The sequence below is a fragment of the Astyanax mexicanus genome, chromosome 14, assembly GCF_023375975.1.
Source record: "Astyanax mexicanus isolate ESR-SI-001 chromosome 14, AstMex3_surface, whole genome shotgun sequence".
Classification (NCBI taxonomy): Eukaryota; Metazoa; Chordata; class Actinopteri; order Characiformes; family Acestrorhamphidae; genus Astyanax; species Astyanax mexicanus.
This window is the reverse complement of record NC_064421.1, coordinates 12,799,347-12,823,477: the sequence shown is the minus strand read 5'-3', so window position 1 is coordinate 12,823,477 and position 24,131 is coordinate 12,799,347. Positions and strand designations below refer to the sequence as shown.

The window sequence follows — 24,131 nt, the reverse complement described above, 5'->3', positions numbered from 1 at the left end:
CTGTTAGAGATGGAAATGCAAGCAGGTTTATTGTTCAGAAACACCAGGCAAAATTGTAGTCAAAAACAGGCAGAGATCTAAAAACAGATATAGAACATGAGGCAAAAATCATAGTCAAGGGCAAAAAAACAAATAACAGACACAGCAAATAACGCTTGATAAGTCACAGGAGTGGCAATATCTCGCAACTAGATTAAGCAAAAATCAGCTGATGTCCCACAGGTGTGTGGGAGGGCGGAGTCAGCTTATTAGTACTCCGGAGAGGCTGATCTTAAAGGTGCAGAGTGTGCAGGTGTGACAACTATTAAGTTGCATCATATTTAATACATCTGAAACATGCTCTTATATATTATACTATGTTTATTAAACAAACTAAGACATAAAGTTGCCTTTTCCCCAGAGAGTCAGACAGTAGACGTTGGGCAAGCATCTAGCAGGTTTAATATCTGGACCAGTAGGCAACTGTGAGGCAAGGGCAGTGACTACTCACAGCCAATGGGATCACATGCAAAGAGAACCACGTGTCCAACCAATGAATCTTTTGCATGGCATTGCTCGTTCTCACACATGTTCACTTTTTCCATGCTTTTCTGAAAAAAATATGTTTTTGGAGCACAGCCAGATAAGTCTTGGATTTCCCAAGTTTATTAAGTGTGTAATTTGTAGTGCTGCCAATGTTAAAGTGTTAATGCATGCCATTCATTTTGAAATTAGTGACGCGTTATTATTTTTTATGTTTTTTTTTTTTACTTAATTATGCCACCAAGTTTGACCTCAACTTCCTCTGTAATCTGCCCTGCCCCCGCCCAACACGGACACAGAATACACAGTGACAGAGACATCCCCCAGTTTGCAGTGTGAAAAACAAAGCACATGGAGCAGATAGGATAAATAATAAATAAGCAGATAAGCTTATTTATTACTTCATACATGAGCTAACGCAGCACCAAAGCACATTTATGGCATTACTTACAGAAATAAAATAAATAAAAGAAAAGAGCTCGTTCCAGTGGTCTCTTTGATACAGCACACAAAGAGACAGTGTACACATAACTGAATACTGACTGGTACATATTTCCCCCAGACTATTTAAATGATCATCACCCCATTGTAAGCATATGTGCAATACCAAACACTTCCTGAGCTTTTTATACTCCGCAAATTAAATTCTAATTCAGAAATTCTTACAACCAAGCTGAGATGTTTAGAATAAATAAAATAAAAAATCGTTTCCTCTATCTAATTTATCATGCAGTCTTTATTCCAGCGCCCCATGTTTGTTTTATCTCCTTCATACATACAAGCATATACTAATATTTTAATTGACACCACTAATAGAAATTTAATTGCATTTTACACTTCTTCTTTTTACATTCATTCTTTTAATTACATTTATATATCCACTATAAAAGGTGTGTCTTAAGAAGAACAAGTGTGATTAATCGCAATTAATCAAAGAATATTTTTTTGACTAATCTGATTATATTTTTTAATCTATTGACACCACTAGTAATTTGTGGTCCTCTATTGCAGATCAGTGATTTAGTGTAAAAGCCACAACAACTGAAAGACTCGCAATGGCACAACGACCAAACAATCAAGCAGACCATAGAAGGCCAAAGAGTATAACCAAGGTATATTTTAAATTAGAAGTAAAAACTAACCGCCATAAATAGAATAAATACCAGGTTACTAATTGCTCCAGAACCAAAAATATACTCTTAAAAGCCAAGTCTAAGTGTATGAAAGCATCTTAGCAATTGAGAAACAGGCAAATAGCTCTACAATAGTTGAAAGCACCTCTCACTACAACAGGATAAAGTGTCTAAAAACATTTTACCAAATCAAGCCTACAATTTTTCATTATCAAAAAGTTCAAAGGAATGTTCTTTACATGAGTTTGACTCACCCTATCTGAACCTTAACTGAAATGCTCATCTGCAGATACCACTGAAACACACACAGGGCATTAAAGAGCATTACTGCAGATGATAACCAGCATCTGGTGGGTTCCTCTCCATTAATGGTTTAAAGCATGGGCGCCCTGATTCCATTCCCTTCCATTCTATAGAACTGAAACCAAAAATATAAATATGCGCTATGTTGTCGAATTTGAAATCAAAGTCTGCAGAGCAGAGATTAAAGGTGGTGTGGGACATTTGGTAGGCCTGGTCTCTTCTCCTAGACCAAGCGTCTCAGACTGCTTTCATTGACTTTACAGTGCAACCAAAAAGACTTGGAGCTAAGTGGATTTTTCCACTGGTTTCCCAGTTTGGCCAGTCAGCTCCAATAATATTTAATCAGTAAAAGTGAAGGTAAAATTATTTTATTACAAAATGATTTACATTTTGTTAATCATGCTTTGTTTGTTGAACTTTGTAGCTCTAGAATTACAGACTGTAGACCTGTATCTCTGTCATGTTTCTCTGCATACTTTGTTGTCATCTTTTTAGCCTGTTCTTTAAAGGTCGGGACCCCACAGGATCCCCACAGAGCAGGTATTCTTTGGGTGGTGGGTCATTCTCAGTAATGTGCTAGTAGTGTTTGTTGAGCTGGTACAAGTGAATCAGAAACAGCAGTACTGCTGGAGTTTTTAATCATCTTATGCCTGGTTCATACTACATGATTTTGGGCCGGTTTTCTAGTCGCTGACAGTTTTTTGTTGATCGCTGACAAAAACTCTGCTTAAATGGAAATTGGGGATCACGACGTTCGCACAGTCGCGTAGTGTGAACTACTGAAAGACGCTTGCTAAGCCGTTCGCTGACTGATCGCCGACAATTCGCAGATGCCTTGCAAATGTTCAACATGTGTAATATCTGACTCAGTCGGTGACTAGGAGTTATGAGAGTGAGTGAATCAAAAAGTTGTGTAGTGTAAACCTGGCATAAGTGTCACAGCTGGACTGAGAGTAGGTGTAGAAACAAGGAATTGGTAATAATGTTAGGTTTGAACTGTGTAAGTAGTGTACATCATCGATATAGATACTCCTAGCACTAACCTGCACAACCTGCGACTACATCTCTAACAAAGATCCCGACTAAACTGAGCATCAGAAAGCTAGTGAAGAATGTGGAGGAGCGGAGACAGTGTTTTGAAGGGGCTGTTTTTAGACTGATACTGAGACCACACTGAAGGTCGCAGTACAAACATCCAACTGCACCTCAAATTACGGTGACCTTCCTCCAAAGAGCATCAGCTGCCAATTCCCCCTCCCTCTGGCCTGTTTCTGGAGGACAGTGCCCGCTGTTTAACTTCAGCCACAACTCCACTCTGCTCTTACTCACTAAAACACACATTAGAGTAATTGTTGTAAATCTGAAAAGAGGAAGAAAGGTCCTGACAGAGCAGATCATGTCAGATGTCTTTGGACACACAGCAGAATTGCTGTTCTGCAGTGATTTTGAGATGTTTACTAGAAGCCTGAAGCATCATCTTCCATCTGCAGAGCCAGAGAGACAGTAGCACCTAGAAACCAGCAGTTTCAAGACATGCTGTAGTTTTAGAGAATCTAATATAGGCAACATATTGAAATGCTAGATTAATTAGAACATAAATATTTATTTTCTAAGTAGATTTATGCCATTTATGACTATTCTGTTCCACTTTAAATGGAGCAGCAGTTCATTTCAGTGGAAAAGAAAAGAAATTTAAAACATATTTACTGACTAAATCATTATACTGACTGTTAATATAAATATGTTTAGCGGAGATAATGTCTATGTTAATCCAAATACATGGCTATTTTTTATTGTAGCCATTCTTCTAAATGCACTTCTAAAACATTCCAAATCAAATACAGCTCTGGAAAAAAATAAGAGACCAAATTTCACCAAATTCAAAACCTCTGGAATATAATCAAGAGGAAGATGGATGATCACAAGCCCTCAAACCACCAAACTGAACTGCTTTAATTTTTGCACCAGAAGTGACATAAAGTTATCCAAAAGCAGTGTGTAAGACTGGTGGAGGAGAACATGCCAAGATGCATGAAAACAGCGATTAGAAACCAGGGTTATTCCACCAAATATTGATTTCTGATTTCTGAAACCTTAAAACTTTATTAATATGAACTTGTTTGTTTTTTGCATTATTTGAGGTCTGAAAGCTCTGCATCTTTTTTGTTATTTCAGCCATTTCTCATTTTCTGCAAATAAATGCTGTAAATGTCAATATTTATATTTGGAATTTGGAAGAAATGTTGTGCGTAGTTTATAGAATAAAACAACAATGTTCATTTTACCCAAACATAAACCTATAAATAGCAAAATCAGAGAAACTGATTCAGAAACTGAAGTGGTCTCTTAATGTTTTGTAAATTAAAGATCAATTAATTAAACCTCTCTATGTCTATGTAAGACTACGTCTGATTGATGTTTGAATTTGATGTACCCTAATCTTGTTTAAGACCTTGTTGAAATTAAGAAACTGGGTCATTATTTCAATGAGAGACAGCAGCTTTTCCAATCCATTGTACAAGTTTTTTTTTTTCTCCTTAATTTGGAACCCCCTATCACTAGTAATGCTTCAACATTTCAGAGGGTGAAGACTAGCACATTAAGCACATAACACTAAGAGTGATGAGGGGAGAGACCCAAAGAGAGCCAGGCCAATTGCGCTCTCTCTCTGACTCCGGCTGCTGATGGCAAGAAAGTAAATAGGAGTCGGTTTCAATGTTTAATGTAAGCCAGCACAGCGTCATCAACCTAGAATATCACAGCATTCTTATTACAGTCCACACCACTAGGTGGCGCACATACAGTACATCTCTCGTCTAGAACAGTAGCTGGTTCTCCAGCTCTGTTAATGGATGCATCTTACCTGAAGCTTTATAGAAAAAAAATAGATTTGGCCCCTCACCTTGATTGACGTGACCATGATGCTGGTCCTCTTCATCATCCTCCTCCTCCTCTCCTTCCTCTTCCTCTTCTTCTTCCTCCTCATCCTCCCCTTCGCCATCACCATCCTCACCCTCCTCTTCCTCCTCTTCCTCCACCACTTCCTCCTCTTCTTGCTCCGCCTCTTCCTCTTCTCCGTTCTCCACCTCTCCTTCCTCGTGTACTACTTGTTCCTCATTGTCTGTATACTCTTCCTCCACTTCCTCCTCTCCTTCCTCCTCTTCTTCTTCCTCTTCCTCCTCTACCGCCTCCTCTTCCTCCTCCTCCCCAGCTTCCTCCCCAGGTTCCTCCTCTTCCTCTTCCTCCTCCTCCTCCTTCTCGTCCATCTCCTCCACCGCCGCCTCGGCTTCGTAGCAGTCCTCCATGGGCTGCAGCGGCTCGGCGTGTGTCAGAAAGGCCTTTCTCTTGGCCACGGGCTCGAGGGGCTGCCTGTCGTGTGTTTTCCTCTTCTTGGACAGAGGGCAGCCGTACACACTGCATGGGGAGAGATAAGAGAGAGCCAATTAAAAAGCTGGCCTGCTTCAATTCAGCCGTCTCTCCCCTGGTCTCTGTGCAGCCCCTGCGCATGCACAACACAGCATATCATTCAGGACCACGACAGGCTATTTTTAGAAGCTAGCCAAAATTCTGGGGAGCGTGCAGTATGTTATACGTTATTTGGGTTTCGAGACGATTTGTAAAACAAAAGCATCAGTAAATGTATTTAATACCAAGCCTAAAAACCTAAGACTAGATTAAAAACATGAGACATCTTACAATAAAACAATAAGCAAGTAAACAGTTACTTTTTTGGGGCACTTTAGGCTCAGTATGTCAGAAAAAAAGAGACTGAAATGAGATGAGAAAAAGATATGAGAGGTAAAATTAAAAAGTGTTAAAGCTTTCTGGGAATGTTAACGTCTATTTTGGATGAAACATCTAGATGTAGAAAATATCACCTTGCACAGTCTCAAATATCCTTTAAACCCCCATCAAAACATAATTTATTAGAGTTAAAAGATTGTATAGCTACATCAGTGAATAGATTAGTAAAAACAACATTTCTTCTTTCATAAGAAGAATATTTCACCCTACCACTCTGTCAAAAGCCACTCCCCCTAAACACAAATGAGTATGGCTTGAGTAGCTACAGCAAAAAGTGTTAAAAAAAAGAGTTGCCATATCATCAAATTACACACACTCACATCTACAGTCCAGATATCAACATACATAAACACATACAAATTGCATACAAGATAAACATAGCTACAAGATAGCGAGCTAACACCTACAGCTTAGCTATCATTAGCTTTAGGCTAATACACATAATGTACAGCTGAAATAACAAAAAAGATGCAGAGGTTTCAGACCTTAAATAATGCAAAGAAAACAAGTTCATATTTATAAAGTTTTAAGAGTTCAGAAATCAATATTTGGTGGAATAACCCTGGTTTTTAATCACAGTTTTCATGCATCTTGGTATGTTCTCCTCCACTAGTCTCACACACTGCTTTTGAATGACTTTATGCCTTTACTCCTGGTGCAAAAATTCAAGCAGTTCAGTTTGTCCGGTGTGCTATATTTTGGTGAAATAGGGCCCAATATGTTGTCTAGCTTCCATAGTAATACCAGGTTTGTAAATCCAGCCACTGCCTTTTTTTTGCTTTCAGGGTTTCCTTTAGTTGATAAAATGCAGACTCAGTGAAGGTCAGATCAGGTTATTTACTATGCCAGTCACCACTATTTTCACTTCTTGACCATGAACAGGTCTGCAGCTGCTTTTATAATAATACGATCTAGGTCACTATTCAGCTACAAGGATAAGCACTGGCCAGAGAGTTTTGGGAGGTTAAGATGCTCCTCTTCAGTCTATTATTTTTCCTGATGCTTTAATCGGCAGTCAGACTTCAGCAAAGATCAGTGAACAGGCTCCACGGGCAGACATACAGTGTTTGATGAGTTAGATGGAAAACATTGGCTGGTGATATTTATATGAATATGGATAAAATATCGATATTGCAAAACATCATTTTTCGTTTTTTAATTGTGATACATTATCAATATGTGGCATCTAATATCAGTATTTTTATTGAAATACAAGCACTCCCTGAAACAATTTAACTTACTTAAGTCTCTGCTTCACCACTCCACATGGTGGCGCTAATCAAATGAATGGGACAAACCTGCGGTGAAGAATATTGGTTGTTAAATTCTGTGGATCTGAAACTGCCAACAGAAAGATCAAGCAACTGCGGCAACATGGTTTTTAAAGGATATTTGATGATCAACCATAACACCAAGGTTCCTAGCAACCTCTGTCGGGGAGACTGAGAGTCGATGGTTATGGTTAAAGTTGTGTTGAATGGATTGTTTTGCTGGTATAACAGCAATATTCAGTCTTTGAAAGGTTTAGTTGAAGGTGGTGTTCCTTCATCTATGCAGATATGTCTGAGATACACTGTGATATCTGTGCAAAGATCAAACGGATTAGGCGGGAATGACAGATATAATAATCCTAAATAATGCGGAACAAACTCATTTCTAATACTCTGCATTATGAATGGTCACTTATGGTCACAGAAATTATAGGTTGAAGTTCTCATACTCATACTCATATTGGTAGAGATGGACGGCATATAATTATATAGTGATAAAATGTAAAATTGAGCATTAAAAACATTGTTTATCCCATTTTCTTGGTGTTCACATAGTGAACATTTATTCATTTAGGGTTGACTTCTTCTCAGATTTAGATCACAGATTTGTTTTAATAGAGAATAGAGAATCCCCACTCATAGGTTTACAATACATCCTGTCTGGGAAACCAACTCATAATGTACTGTGGTTAAAATAAGGACACAATTTTCAAATGCTTCTGTAATTTTAATAGAGAGAACTGCTTGAATTTTTGCACCAGGAGTGGCATAAAGTTATCAAAAAGCAGTGTGTAAGACTGGTGGAGGAGAACATGCCAAGATGCATGAAAACTGTGATTAAACACCAGGGTTATTCCACCTAATATTGATTTTAGAACTCTTAAAACTAAATGAATGTGAACTTGTTTTCTTTGCATTATTTGAGGTTAAGTTGACCATTTCTCATTTTCTGCAAATAAAAGCTCTAAATGACAATATTTTTATTTAGAATTTGGCGGAAATGTTGTTCGTAGTTTATAGAATAAAACAACAATGTTCATTTTGCTCAAACATATACCTATAAATAGTTAAATCAGAGAAACTATTATTTAGGAGTGGTCTATTTTTTTCTCCAGAGCTGTATATATCTAATATACTGGCATTCAGAGTCGAAACCAACTCAAACAGCATCTCCCAGTCTACAGACAGTTCAGAGAGGGTCAGTTTGAAGTTGGATCAACAATAAGAGATCGCAATAAACTGGTTGCAGTGAGTCATTGGCCGGCGTACGTCACTGTAGCTTTTATTGTTTTTTTTTTTTTTTTTTAAACCAAAGCTTCTCAAAAGCACGCCGATGCGCGCCGCATCTGTGAGGATGACTCAGAGATAATTGAAAAGCCTTCGTAACGTAATCTGAGGGCATTTCTAACCTTTTCAACTAAAATTCTTACAGACAGTTACAGCGGAGGTATAAGGTATGCTAGAGCAGCTTTATTAGGCTTACAAGAGAGAAAGGGTTTGAGTAATGATTTTGCATAGCGTCCACATATAGATTCCATATGGCGTCCAATTTAGGGCGGCTGATGGATTGAGGGACGCCAGAGAGAATTTTTCTCTGTCAGAGATTAAAGGATGAAAAGAAGGGCTTATATAAATGTAAACATCGGCGAAGAGCCACTACCCGTGACTGCTAGACACAGGCGGCAGCAGTAAACACCCACATAGCAGTTGGTTCGGAGATTACGGGGTGATTAATTGCATCTTGCACCTGAAGCTAAAATATATTCTATAGATCCACCTGGCAGAAGGAGCGAATGCGCTAATCTGATAATCTGTGTATTCAGTCAGAATACTGACTGCTGGCGATTAATCTATTTCACTGGCTGAACCACAGGGAGTCAGTAACGGCCTATTTCTCTCAGAACCGCACAGCAGCCCCCTTACCGAGCAGAAACGCAACTTAGGAGTGGAATATGACGCACTGGGAACAGCTCAGTGTTTACTGGACTACCAGAGGCTTCCCAGGCTCTAGTTAAGAGCCATTCAGCTATGAAAAGCTCCTGATTCTCGTCGGAGAGGCGTTTATCCCTTTTCACTAGTTGGATCTGCTGGATGCTGCGAGGAGGGGGAAAAGAATGGCATTAGGCAGGAAGATTGCAGCTGAAGTGTATTCATGTCACGGGCTGGCAGCGGAGGTGAGGTTTTTGGGTGGCTGAAAGTGAAACTGGCACCGGTGAAACTCAGCACTCTGTCAAGGTCAATCCAGCGCGCCGCGGAATGGATGCCAGTCCATTAGGTGCATTTAGACTGATGGACACTAAATGGGCTGCTCTACACTGCATTCGTTCCTCACTACCCCATTAAAATGACCATTGTTAATAAAAAGGCGTATACTCTGCTTCGTGTATGGATGGTTTTATGTAATATAGTGTCCAAACATTAGGATGCTGAGTATCAACACTTCTTGGCTCCTTTGCATTGTTTTAAATTCATTTTGAATACAATGTAAATGGACCCGAGATATTTTTTTGTTATCATTTGTTATCATACATCCAGTCCTGCAGTTCTATTTTTTAGGCATGCAACACATCCCAAAAATTGGTATTAGTCAGTTTAGAACTAGTAATGTGGTCAAATAATAATAAAAAAAACTCAACAATAATGTGATTTCAAACAGGCAATGTGGACAGGTGATTTGGTACAAAAGCAGTATCAACAAAATGGTCTTAAAGTCTCATGGAGCAAAGATGGTCACAGGATTTTCAGTTGATTAACAAACGCATGATAAAATTATTGAAATGTTTAAACATATACATGTATATATTTCTCCTCTAAAGTACTTTACTGGGCAAAACAGAAGCATTCTATTCCAGAAGCCACATCCAGAAGCAACATCTACTTCTCTGAGCTTGGAGGCATCTGGAATGGACCATCAAACAGTGGTCAGTCATGTACTGTGGTCAAACAATTTAAAAAATAAAAAATAAAATAAAAAAATAATGCAGTGTATCAGCAACAAGTCTAAAAGCCAGAGTCTGCCGTGGTAATGGGTTGTGTTAGTATACTTTTTGTGTTAATGATTTTTAATGCAACAAATGCTGATCTTTTCCAAGAATTTACCGGAATGCATGATTTTTTCAACAAGACAATGCAAAACAGGTACTGGATTTACCAGCCTGAAGTCCTCTCTTAGCACCAAAATAGAGTGTGTGGAGAATTCTGAAATGAAAATGGGGACAAAAACGATATGTTTGCAGAAAAACACTTTATGTTTTTTTTTTTTAACTGTCCCAATGTTTTTTGGAATGTATAGCAGGCCTGAAATAAATAAATGCATGTATATTAACAAATTAAATTAAGTTGACCAGACAAAACATGCAATATCTTGGATTCATACCGTATGCAATTAAATAATAGGCAAAGTAAATATACGGAACAGTTTTCTGAACTTTTCTTCCATTTACTTTCTCTCTGATTTATAAAAAAAAGCATATTTCTTGAATGAAAGACCTTTAAAATAAACCAAAACAACTTAATCTTCTGAACATATGCCATGTTAAAGACTGCTGAAGGAGGGAACACTCTCCCTATCGCCTAGACCTTTGACACAAACACAAACACACTTCTAATCCAACCTCTATCCCTTGTGGACCAACCAACACGCTGTGGCTCCGGCCCAAATTACCCGGCATCCATCAGTCACCCAGGCCGGCCCACTGGCAGGCTCAATCTCCTCGGACTGGGAGATTACTTAATGGGCTGACCCCGTCCACCCAGGGCGTCATATCATTAATTGGAGCCTGACGCTGGAACTCATTCCTGGATTGACAGCCATGCCTGCCTCTCCTCGCTCTCTGGGGAGCGCTCCACTGCACTGTGATCAATAGTACTTGTGACCAAACATCTCCAAAGCACATTAAAATGCCACTCATTCTGTCTCCCTAACCCCCAAATAAATCAGGCCTGCTCCCTCGTGGCCTCGGGTGGGAAAGCCTGGATGGACAGTTGGAGAGGCGAGGCGAAGGCGGAAGAGAGACACGCCCTGTCTGTCCAATCAAGTCCAGGGCTGTCTGGGAGGACGAGACCGAGGAGGACAGAAGACCCTCGAGATGCGTCAGACAGATGTGATGGGTGACTGGCATGGCTAATGTGAGCGCTACAGTCAACAATGCCTATTTACACAGTCAGACTTTACACACCATACTTATGCAAGAATTTAAGACTAATAGTAAATTATTTTGATTATTTTTTTTTAGAAAAGTTTCTGCTGCATACATTTTCAACTTTTATATTTTTGAATACCCAAAATTGCACTTACTAAACTCTCCAGAGGGGCTTAAGTTGTGCTCAATGCTTTTTAATGCGCCACACAGCATTTTAAATGAGAAATCCGGTGTAAAATAGACTTGGGGTTTAGTGAATGACAAATGATAGACAACCTCTGTTAACCCCCAGCATGCCAAAAAACATTGCTTTTAGCCGATGCACCCAACAGGCTTACAATGGTAGTGATAGGGACTTAGTGCTGCCCAAGAAAAGAAATCACTCATTTTGAAGTAGCTCCACACCTCATTGGTAGAACTTGCACAGGTAGTTTATTTATTCAAATATACACACAGTTACTTGAGGTGCATGAATTTCTAAATATTTCTATAATATTCATGCATTTCCATTGAATTAATCATGCAATCTGTTTCACTATCCTTCCTTTTCGTTCATGCTCATCAGTCAACTTATCAGGACTTCATTTAAGGCTACTTTAAGCCATGGTAGCCATTATTATTATATATATATATATATTTTGCATGGGCAACACTATGCCCCTATCACTATCATTGTAAGCCTGTTGGGAGCATCGTCTAAAAGTGTTGTATTTTGAAATGCTGGAGGAGAATGGTGGTGGTCTATTTTTTAAAAGTTTGTACTCATTATCATGTTTCACTTCAACCCAAATCCAATTCACACCAGATTTATCCTTTAAAGTCATATTTAGACTGCCATAGAAAGTAATGGGGCTGTTACTATAATCAGGAGATCACTCCCATTCAGGAGAATCCCGTTCATGTAGCTAGCCATCAGCTGCCGGAGTCCTGAGAGAGCACAATTGGCCTTGCTCTCTCTGGGTGGGTAGATGGCATTCTTTCCACACATCACGTCAAAAGGGTGATGTCGCTCAATTTGTAAATTGGGAGAAAATTGGATAAAAAAAGAAAGCCATTGTAGATGATGTAAGTAAAATTTACATACCGATACATGTGATAAACATAGTACTATGGTTAAGTTACTTCAGCAGAAAGAAACTATCCTGGTCCTGTACAGCTTCTATCTTTCAGCTGAAAACAAGCAGCTTGTGAAAAGGTAATGAACTGAATGAACTGATACCAAATAGAACAAATAAAATTATTAACTCACTATTTTTTTGTTGCTAAAAATAGTAAGAAATTCTCTGTTTAGTAAAATAAAAAATTCAACATTGCTATTAAGCAAATGCATACTGCATAATTATCTCTTTTAATATTTTCGTATACCAAAAACTGGCATACCAATGCAACCCTATTTACAGTATACCTATAATAGTTCAGTTTATCATCCAACAGCATAACACCAATTAACACCAATGTGTAGGTTGCCAGTGATATTTAATATCCTTAGTCATAAACACATAAATATAGATATTAAGATAATCACTGACAAAACACCCTGTGAATACAATGTTCTGCATTATCTAATGAAGAAAATAGATTTAAACAGTGTTACCATATGTGATACGTAATAAATGTAAGCGAGTAGAGTGTAAAACTCGCTGTCTCTCTCTGCCAGCATCCCATAATGCTGCGCTGTGACACTGTCACTGACAGATCTGCGATGTAACAAAGCGTTATTGATCATCGGCATTGGAGGGTTATTATATTGTGTAAAAAAGATGGAAATCATTATATTATATAAAACCTAATAGTAGAAGAATGTATTAAAATATAATAGAAGAAATCGATTATGCAGACTTGGCCTAAAGTGGGCTTGGAACTGGAAGGCTGCCAGTTCAATCACCTGGACCAGCTAGATATTTAGGGTATGGCAAATGAAGAAACAGCACCATCTTCTCTTTTAACATTCAGGGTGGAGGCATCTGCCTATTCATACATACAGCAGTCTAGCCACACCCATTAAAATTAAAGTATTGAGTAGTGTTTTAGCCTATGCCTGAGCAATTCATTGATTAATCAAAACTGATTAAATACTTCAGATTTTCCCCACAGTCTTTTGATGCCAGGCAGGATCTAGAGGGGTATAAAGAGTACAGTAGATACAGTAGACAGTTACTCCAACAATAGCAGCATAAACTCATTTTAAAAGGCTTGATTTTTAGAAGAAAGAATGAATGAGCAGGTGCCCCAATACTTTTGTCTATGCTGTGTAGGTACATGGGGTGAATTACCTGAGGATGTTTTCTGTTCTGTGTTTGGTGTACCTATGAGTTGAGTGTGTGTCTGTGTGTGTGTGTGTGTGTGTGTGTGTGTGTATGTGTGTGTTGGCCTTGGCCTAAAGCTGATGACTCATTCATGGAGGGTGTCTCGGCTCTGATGCATTCCCTGCTCTATTAGCGCACGATCTTGAAGGCGGGCGCATAAGCACACGCACTCACACACACACACACACACACACACACACACACACACACAATGTTTAGGGCATGCTGCAAATTCCACAGGCATTTGAGTTACTTGAATAAAAATAAATGAACAACACAGAAAGAACAGTCTGTATGTGTAGTGTTTGTGTGCGCATATATATATATATATAGCTCTAGAAAAAAAAAAAAAGAGACCACTTCAGTGTCTGAATCAGTTTCTCTGATTTTGCTATTTATAGGTATATGTTTGAGTAAAATGAACATTGTTGTTTTATTCTATAAACTACGGACAACATTTCTCCCAAATTCCCTCCAAAATATTTTCATTTAGAGCATTTATTTACAGAAAATGAGAAATGGCTGAAACAACAAAAAAGATGCAGAGATTTCAGACCTCAAATAATGCAAAGAAAACAAGTTCATATTCATAAAGTTTTAAGAGTTCAGAAATCAATATTTGGTGGAATAACCCTGGTTTTTAATCACAGTTTTCATTCATCTTGGTATGTTCTCCTCCACCAGTCTTACACACTGCTTTTGGATAACTTTATGCCACACCTGGCGCAAAAATCTAAGCAGTTCAGCTTGGTTTGATCATCCATCTTGCTCTTGATTATATTTTTTGTTATTTCTCAATTGGGTAAAATTAAAGAAACTCATATTTAACTGTGTGTGACTCTATACTCTGTGGGATGTGATGGATTATCACAGGGCACCACATTAGCCCCATTAGGAACCTCTACAACTCTACAACATGTTGAGTAGTCTGGAATGTTGAGTTACATGTGCATTACACATTACTTCTGCAAATATAAAAATAGTTGCTTTTATCAGTCTAAATTTTGAATCATTAATTGCTTCTGGTAACATTTAGCTTCATTCCACATAGCATTGCAATCCGACACAATTTCCAGCTGTTTTTTTTTTTTTTTTTTGACGATGACTGTATGAGTGTGTATGTGTGTGTATGTGTGTGTGTGTGTGTGTGTGTGGGTGAAGAGAGACAGAAGTAGAGCTAACACATAAGACTTTTTCCTGACAATTTCTGTAATCACTCTTGTCTCAGTGTGGGCCGACACGCGACAGCTTTGAGCCGGCACTGAGTTTTGTATTTTCGTCAAATAGACTGTGGTTAAACCTCTGGGGGTCCTCAGATTTGGAAGAAGAGAATCATTTACACAGCCACAAAAAAGATAATAGTCAAAATAGGTCGCCTAAATGACAACACAACACGCGCACTGCACAGAGAGCGGTCTTCTAAATAGACTCTTCGGAGTTGCGGAAAAAACATCCAGCAGCTCTTCAGCATTGTGCTCGGCTACGCCACTGTCTTATTTAAGTGCTGCGTTAGCACTAGCGCTAAGGCGCGTTCACGGCGGGGGTCCCGGCTTTAGCTGGTCATTACCATGGTGTGCTATTTGTCTCTCTGATGTTCAGTGGCAGTGAACGGGGGGCGAAGGATGGCTCGGTAAGGCTGGGAACGGCGCAGTCTCGTCATGCGAGCGCACCTCTCGCTGTGCCCCCATCCAGCAGGATCTATAGGCACGTGTGGCAAGAGCACCGTCGCCATGGTGATCTCCAGCTCAAATCCAAGTGGGATTTGCCATCTTGGCAGGCAGACAGGCAGGGAGCCAGCAGGAGGAAGAAGCGGCGGGGTGGGGTGAGGTGGGGAGGATGGGGAGGGAGGGGATGTACAGCGATGATATTAGACCTAACAGACTTCTTCCATCGCAAAGTCAAACAAAAGAGGCTCCATTATGCTGGAGAATTCGTCAGCCGCGGCTGTCTGGTGGGCGTTCACGCTGTTTCCAGCCAGATGCATCCACGGCTCCCGAATGGAAAGAGCAGCATATGCTTTCTTGATACTGTCCATACATCTGCTCTCAATAACCAGAACAACAAGGACTTATGTGGTGATAAATGATACAATTATCGCCTTTATTTATAGCAATTTATAGGCAACCAAGTAGCCATCTTGTGATTTGAGCATTGATTTGCGAATAGGAGGAATTCTAATTATTTTGTAGTTTCTTTCAGAATTGTCTTTTTGGTGTCACAGTGGCTTAGTGGTTGGGATGTTCACCTCCGAGCACTGGGGTCTTGGGTTCAAGTCCCTATCTGTGTGGAGTTTCCATGATCTCCCTGTGTTTTTGTGGTTTTCCCCCATGGAAACATGGAGATCAGGTAAATTGGATACTCTAAATTGCCCAGAAAAATGAATTCAAATTACTTTAAATTGATCTGGTGTGTATGTGTAAGTGTTTGTGTGTGTAAATGTATGTATGACATATAATGTATGAATGACTGTGTCCTGATATGGACGGTCATTTCCGGTTGAGAGTACGCTGTGCGCTATTGGCTGCCGCCTTTCACCGGTGTGTGAGAATGGTTGTGTGTAAAACGTGTAAATTGTAAAGCATCCTTGGGTTTCTAAAAAGGCGCTATATAAGTGTAGCTTCATTCATTCATTAATTCATCATTCATTCATTCAAAGGTTTTTCGACACTTAGCTTTCACTCTACCTTGCTCTGCCTCGCTCTACATCCAGCCTAGTTATGTCATTTAAGCACAGCCTGCAGCCTTGAGGGCTCCCTTTGTTGCTGCATGCAGGTATTAAGTGTAATATGAGTTATTTTTGTTATTCACATGTTATTGCAGCTCTTAATATGTGAAAACCTATCATGAAAACTTGTATTCGGATAACAATAAAAAATATGCCCTATAACACATATAAATAAAGTGACTTCACAATAGGGCTGCATAGTGTAGAAAAAAAGGGCAATGTGCAATAACTACTATTGGATATACATCGATATAAATGTGAAATGCGATAAATTAAGATCCAAAATTAGTTTAAGCTCCTCCAAGGTTATTTGTAACCACTCATCATTTTGACAGTAGTACATTACATTAAAGCCATTTGGAGATCACAGATATCCACAGTAGGTAGACACATGCTAGGGTTCAGTTGCATTAAGCTAAACTTACTATGCTAGGCCTATACAATCATGTATGCTAAGTGATGAATTTGTTCAAATGAAAAAATGCCATACTGGAAAATTATTAGAATTTTTTCTGATAATGATAAAATAGTTTCATTTTCAAATTGTGCAACCCTATTAAAATTCATAAAGATTTAATTTTTAAAATATGGCAGCTACCTTTACCCCTAAATCCTTAACTCATCTCAAAAGCACTGGATAGAGAGAACATGTTTATCTGCTAAAGGAAGTTTCTATTCTACTGGTAGTACTTCTCTATTTGGCTAGACAATATGTGTGTTCGTTTGGGCATCTGTAATATGGATATTTGCAATATACCACAGTTTATAGGCAAAAAATGGTCAAAACTTACATTATTATTGGAATATGTGCATGTTTATCTGCTCCAGAGAGTCCTATTCTTTTGGTAAAACATCTCGGTACCCCTTTAAAATAAGACTACCTTTATAAAGGGTTTATGAATGGTTTCCAATTAGTTTATTAATGGCTACTAATTAGGTTGTAAATGCCTTAAAAATCATTAATAATCAGTTATAACACATACGTAGAAAGGGCAACAATGACCTGTTGTTCGCTAAATAGTGAACCCACAGCCATCTATATCATTGCCCTTTCTAATTATATGTTATAACTGATTATTAATGTTTTTTAAGGCATTTACAACCTAATTAGTAACTAATAATAAACGTATTGTAAACCATCTATAAACCCTTTATAAAGGTAGTCTTATTTTAAAGTGGTACCAACATCTCTATATGAAACAATGCATGCTGTATTGTGTGCAATAGGTGCAACTTAAAGTATATGAATATGTTAATATCAATATTAGAAGGGGTGTTCACAATCATTTGGCCATATTGTGTACTTATACACAAACACACACACACAAAAACATATACTCACACACACATACTCTCTTTCACACCCACACACACACACTCAGCTCCTACATCTTGAGCCTCCCAGGCAGTCTCCATTCAGCAGGATACAGTATGACTGTGAATACCAATGAGGGGGGATTCTTGCTCTCAGCAGTAGCCTGGAGGAATGATACAGCAGCAGGTGCTTTAAAAAGAGCTCTCCTCACAAGTATACACACACACACACATGCACATAAACACACACATTCAGGTACCCACCATTAAAATGAAACATGCTATACTTCACTTGGCCAAGCCTATTATTTATCCGTATAATTACATGAACAAACAACAAATATTAAAGACAAATACAACCCTTCAAGCCCCCGATTCCAATCAGACTACCTTAATGCTAAATACTATCTGATACAATCAATCCAAACATTTTTCATAGATAATACACATTGCCTAAGATGCTAATTTATAATACTACAGTAAACTCAATTGCCCTACACCAACCAATCGTGAACAGTTTTCAGTTTTCCTACTCTTTCCTAGTCTTCACCTGAATACTGATTAAAGTCACCTGTGACTGATTACTCGGTTGCCTATTTAAACCTTGTCTCTTTCAGTCTCTTTACAAAGTATTGCCAACCATGTTGCATCACTATACAATACATTTCTGTTTGTTGCTTATCATGTATGACCATCCATCACTCAGACCTGACTTGGACTTGACTACAACACAGGAACTACATCCCAGCTGGCCACCAACATTAATAGACATTCATTTCAGATTGAATGTTGGTCATGATGTCAGATGACAAAAAATTTACAACAGGAAGACGTCTAATAATGTTAAATGCCTGCAGGGATAGCTCTACAGCGGTCGGAAAATGAAACTGAAGCACCTGTCATTTTAGTGTGGGAGGTTTCACAGCTAAATTGGAGCAGCCTGGTGGCCAATCTTCATTAATTGCACATTGCACCAGTAAGAGCAGAGTGTGAAGGTTCAGTTAGCAGGGTAAGAGCACAGTTTCGCTCAAAATATTGCAATGCACACAACATTATGGGTGACATACCAGAGTTCAAAAGAGGACAAATTGTTGGTGCACGTCTTGCTGGCGCATCTGTGACCAAGACAGCAAGTCTTTGTGATGTATCAAGAGCCACGGTATCCAGGGTAATGTCAGCATACCACCAAAAAGGACCAACCACATCTAACAGGATTAACTGTGGACGCTGTAAGAGGAAGCTGTCTGAAAGGGATGTTCGGGTGCTATCCCGGATTGTATCCAAAAAACATAAAACCACGGCTGATCAAATCACAGCAGAATTCAATGTACACCTCAACTCTCCTGTTTCCACCAGAACTGTCCGTCGGGACAATAAATTATTGTGCTTCAGTTTCATTGTCCAACCCCTGTACATGTGTACAGATATTGATTTGGCCTTGACTCTAATGGTCTTGGTTAAAACTCTAATACTTACAAACCACTGGTTGTATAAAGCTACCATCTACTTTGTGCAGTAAATGCCAGTTTCCACAACATGGAGTAATCCTTGTCATTTTAGCCTACAATTACTGTAAAAACAAATAATTATGCACCAGTGGATACAGTTTGGGAAGAATTCCATTTAGAGATGCACTGAACATTTGACTACCAAAAATGTTTGGCTTAAAATGGCAAAAAAAAAGCACTTTCAGTGTTTGGCTGAATAATTTATAATATTCAGAACAAAGCATAATTTATTTTAGAATTTCTTTAAGAGCAGCAGCACTTTCCTGGATTCGGAAGATGCAAAACATAGCCACAAATACATGAAAGTTAGCTGTAGTTCTAGGGTAGTGTGAACACTGAGCTCACCAGAGACTTCAGTCTGACCTCAAGCTCAGGCGTACTTGGGTTCTGCAGCAGGACAATGATCCAAAGCACACAAACAAGTCCACTGCTCAATGGTTTAAAAACAAAAACAAAATTAATCTTTTGGAGTGGCCTAGTCAAAGTCTGATTGAGACGCTGTGGAGAGCTTTAGCAGGATGTTTATGCTTGAAAACCCTCCAATGTGGCTGAATTGAAACTGTAATTCTGTAAAGAAGAGTGAGCCAAAATCCCTCCACAGAAATGTGTAAGACTCACTGCCATTTATCTGTAAAGCTTGATTGCAGTTATTTGGTATAGGGGGCAAATACTTTTCCAGACAGGGCTAGACTGGTTTGGATGGTTTTCTTTTCATTTAATAAATAAAAATATCATTTAAAAAGTGCTCTTTATATTTACTCAGATTATCTGAGCATATACACTTTATATATAGTAGAAATGTTGTATTGTGCTTTATTGGTTTACCTGCTATGATGTTTAAAATAAATGTTTTTAAATTGTAGTTATGTAACTGCCTTTTCTTTTCCTTTATTATGCCTTTGCTATTTAATTCCCGCAATGGTGAAAATAACGTGGTAAAATTAATAAAAAACACTGGAAAACCGCATTTGGTATTCAGCCTTTAGCCTGCAGATAACTCTTTTGTTTTAATTGGTTTTGGTTTCGGCCAATGTCTGTCTCCATGTTGAATAAAAAGCCAGCTCCATCCTTGTTGCAATGCCTAGGACACAGATATGAAGTCAGCTTGACAGCACTCCTGTCAGACGTGTTGACACTAAACTAACCCCGTGGGCAGCGGGGCCAGTGCTGTGTGCTTAGCATGCAATCCGGCTGCGGTGAGGGGCTATTAGTTAATTACAGCTGCGGTGGCCTGCGCAGGTCCTCAGGGTGCTGCCTATAATGCAGGGCTTTCCTAATCCAGCGGCTCGGTTAGTCCTCCTGCACCCAGGCGAGGTAGCTTTGCAGCAACGTAATAGCTCCAATTAATCAAACCGCACAGTAAACAATGGGATTCAGACTATTCCACACTCCTGCAGGACTACATACACACAACATACATACAGGCTGTATGTAGCAATGGACAACAATGGACCACAGACGCAATCTCAGCATCTTGAGTTATTTCTACTATCACAGGGCTATTAGCTACACAAAAAGAGCTCTATACAGTACCAACAAAAGACTCTTTGACCTGTAACAGTCCTGTAAATGTAGATCCCTTTTAAAACTGGGTAGAGCCGATTTAAACACATTATACGCTCTTTTAAAAAAAACATATACTTCCATTTCTCTATCATAGACTGGAACTTCTTAATCAGGAATGAGCCATTTCAATACTAACATTGGTATTAGAAATGATTGGGTACCTAACCACGGCATTTACTAAATAACAAGGTAATATACTAGCAAGAATTTGGTGATAAGGTGTTTTATATTAATATACAGGGGTTGCAATTCAATATTTTGCAATATTTTGGGATACTGTAAGAAAAATAGATGAAAAATAGACGTCTCATAGATGCTCACCTAACATTCAACTAACATTAAACAGAATTGAGCAATGATACACTAGAGGGAGTGCTATAACATGTAATATTGGCAGGCCGAGTGCCAAAGATCAGCACAGCAGTGCCAATATTACACGTTATAGCATGACCTTCAAGTGTATTATTGTGATTATACCACAAGTCCATTATCGCTGTTTATTAAAAAAAAATAAAAGAGTTAGAGAGGATGAGAAAACATGATCTATTTGGCTTAAAAGCGCTTCATCATTGCTAGGTTACCTGAAAATGGCAAAGTAATACATGGAGGGCTTCAGTTACAGTGTATTACCGGCTGATAATGGCACTCATAGAACACCTCTCAGTCAATCACACTACCCAAATGTAGTCTCTGAGTCTTTACCTTTTTATAGGGCAGTATTTTTATATGTAGTTTTATATGTGCGCCATTTTGGATGCTTTAATTTTTTTCAAATTTGGTCCCACTTTAAAATAAGGCTCCTTTATAAAGGGTTTATAAATAGCTCATAAAGAAGTTTATTAATGGCTATAAATTAATAAGCACTTAATAAACACATAAACTAACACATAAAATAACTTAAATGTATCTAATGAAATAATATAAAAAGTCAGTTTAGTCATTAAATATGTTATTAGAGTAATTAATAAAGATATTAACAGAAATGGCAATGATGACTGATGGAAAATACAAAGTAAGATAAGCATCTAGAGAGATAAATGAATGTGGAATCATTATCTGTTACACGACAGGTCACTGCTTCCCTTCCTATTTATGTTTTGTTACTGATTATTAATAGTTTATAACCTAAATATTAAACTTCTTTATAAAGTATTCATAAACCTTTTATTAAGGAGCCTTATTTTAAGGTGGTACCTTTATTTTAAAGCATATGAACTAGTAATAAATGTGGATGTGTCCTAACCTGCAATAGTGGAATAGTGGAATTACTGTTTGTTACACAACAGGCCACTGTTGCCCTTTCTATTCATGTGTTGTTACTGCTTATTAATAATTATTAACTGCTAATAAACTCCTTTATAAACTATTTATAAACGCTTTATTAAGGAGCCTTATTTTAAGGTGGGACCTACATTTTTAAGCATATGAACTAGTAATAAATGTGGACGTGTCCTAACCTTTTCCCACCCACAATACAAAATTACATTTCTATAAATTACTATGCACAAATTAATTATATATTTAAGATTATTTATACATTCATTCTTCAATAATAATAAAACATTGAAGATTCAATGTCTATATGTCTTATTTTGTTAAACACAAAAGGGTTTTTATAGGGTATCCTTATTATTCCACATAGAAATATATGAATTTTAATTTATTTGAGATTTGATTGTTTCTAATAATCTATCTGCTCTATTCCGCTCTATTCTAGAGTGTGTTTGCTGCTCTGGATGATGCTCTCTCTTTCTCTCTCTCTCTCTCTCTCTCTCTCTCTCTCTCTCTCTCTCTGTGTGTTGTCTTCAGGCTGGACAGTGATTTACTGTAGTTGGCAGGCGAGGAGCAGCCCGGGCGTGCTGAGGGCCGTGCGGTCAGAGGTCACGGTGCCCGGCCCGCTCACGGCCCGCAGCAGCTGCACACGCCCGCCAGTAGCCTGGCATGCTTAGCACTCGCTACACACACTACACACTCGCCACACACACTCTGTCATTCTCTTTCATCTCCCTTCTTGGGGAGCAGGAACAAAAAGGGTAAAAAAATAATCATCATAACAACAAACGCAGTGTGAACTCCACCTGTTTAGCCAAGAAAGACGAATTACAGCGGGGTTTGCTCGTCCGAATGAAGCAATGGGTGAAATAAATAATCAAATTAGAGGAACAGCGCAACAAAACAAAAGGGTGCTCCAATAGTGTCCCAGGTTTTCAAAGCATAATGAGTTTCTGAAGAGTGTTTGTTCAAGGAAAGAATCAGGCTTTGTTTTAGAGAGAGCATAGGCAGTTCTACGCGAGCTCAACTCGAAAACCATTCAAACAATCAAAAGAAGAGCCCAAATCAGTGATCAGAATATTTAAATGCAGGTTCTCGCCATCATGTGATTGGGTGCCCTGCTCTGAGAGCCCGACAATAGGACTTGATTAGACCCTCGCCACTCTGCCTGTGTCTATTGTTAATAGATCCTCCCTACGCAATTTTGCTTCCACCATGCAGTCGTTCAATCAAATTAAGCCTCCAATTAAATATGGAAATGTGGGTTGCGGTGGCAGCCTGTCTCAGAGGGGAGTTGATGGCATGTGGGGGGGCTCTTTTGATGGGCTGGTCTGTGTGTGTGTGTGTGTGTGTGTTGGAGGGGGGAGTTGCTGTGGTGTGATTAATGTGACCTTATCGGGCTGTGCACACTGCAGTGCTTGACTGGGTTCAGCGACAGGCGTCTGAGGGGGCTGTGGGGCTGAGCGTGGACGGAGAATGTGAACTATTCAAGCAAGACGCCTTTCTGGATGACGTGCAACATCCACATGAAACGTTCTCTCCATCACAACACTTTATCTACGCATTTCCAATAATACAATTGATTGAATGAAATTAAAAATGGTTTATTTGCTAAATTCTCTTTAGGAATGAGGCTGATGCAGCAAACCAATAAAAGGTGCTACACCAAAAAAAGCCAACAGTTTTAAGGCATAAATAATATAAGCATTTAAGCTTCTACGATACTAATTTGTGTTGAAATTATTGAAATAATTTTGAAAATAAAAAAAACAGTGTGGTCATGGGTTTTGTAAAATTATATTTGTCTATTTATCACATTCCCTGAAATAAATTTTTAGGTTCTCTTTTTTCTTATTTGATTTGTCAAAATTATGGTTTGCTATGACTCATTTTCTCACCTAGCTTATTTTGACCTTTTTTTCCAAGATATTGATCAATTATGTCAACTTAATTCATTATTTTTCTGGTGATAGGAGACTCTATCGTCCGACACGTGAAATTAGCTACTCCTTTAGGGGCACCAGCGGCAACAGTTACTTGTTTACCGGGAGCCAGAGCACCGGACATTAGTGGCAACCTCAGGTTAGGGAATAGGAGATATTCGAGGGTAGTAATTCATGTAGGGGCCAATGATATTCCTCTGCGGCAGTCTGAAGTAACTAAGGCTAATATTAAAGAGGTGATTAAACAAGCCCAGACGCTGTCCGAGGAGGTAATCTGCTCTGGCCCCATCCCAATGAGGCGTGGTGATGAAGCTTACAGCAG

The 24,131-nt window shown here is 38.7% G+C and overlaps 1 protein-coding gene across 6 annotated transcripts in view; it reads right to left on the bottom strand.

Moving 5' to 3' along the window:
- Nucleotides 1–24,131, bottom strand: part of myt1lb (myelin transcription factor 1-like, b) — a 196,315-nt gene that overhangs the window by 66,324 nt on the left and 105,860 nt on the right. For all 6 annotated transcript variants that reach the window (XM_049463879.1, XM_049463883.1, XM_049463882.1 and 3 more), the window contains one exon: nucleotides 4,861–5,372. In XM_049463879.1, the coding sequence (XP_049319836.1) occupies nucleotides 4,861–5,372 (512 nt within the window). The remainder of the gene's footprint in view (nucleotides 1–4,860; nucleotides 5,373–24,131) is intronic.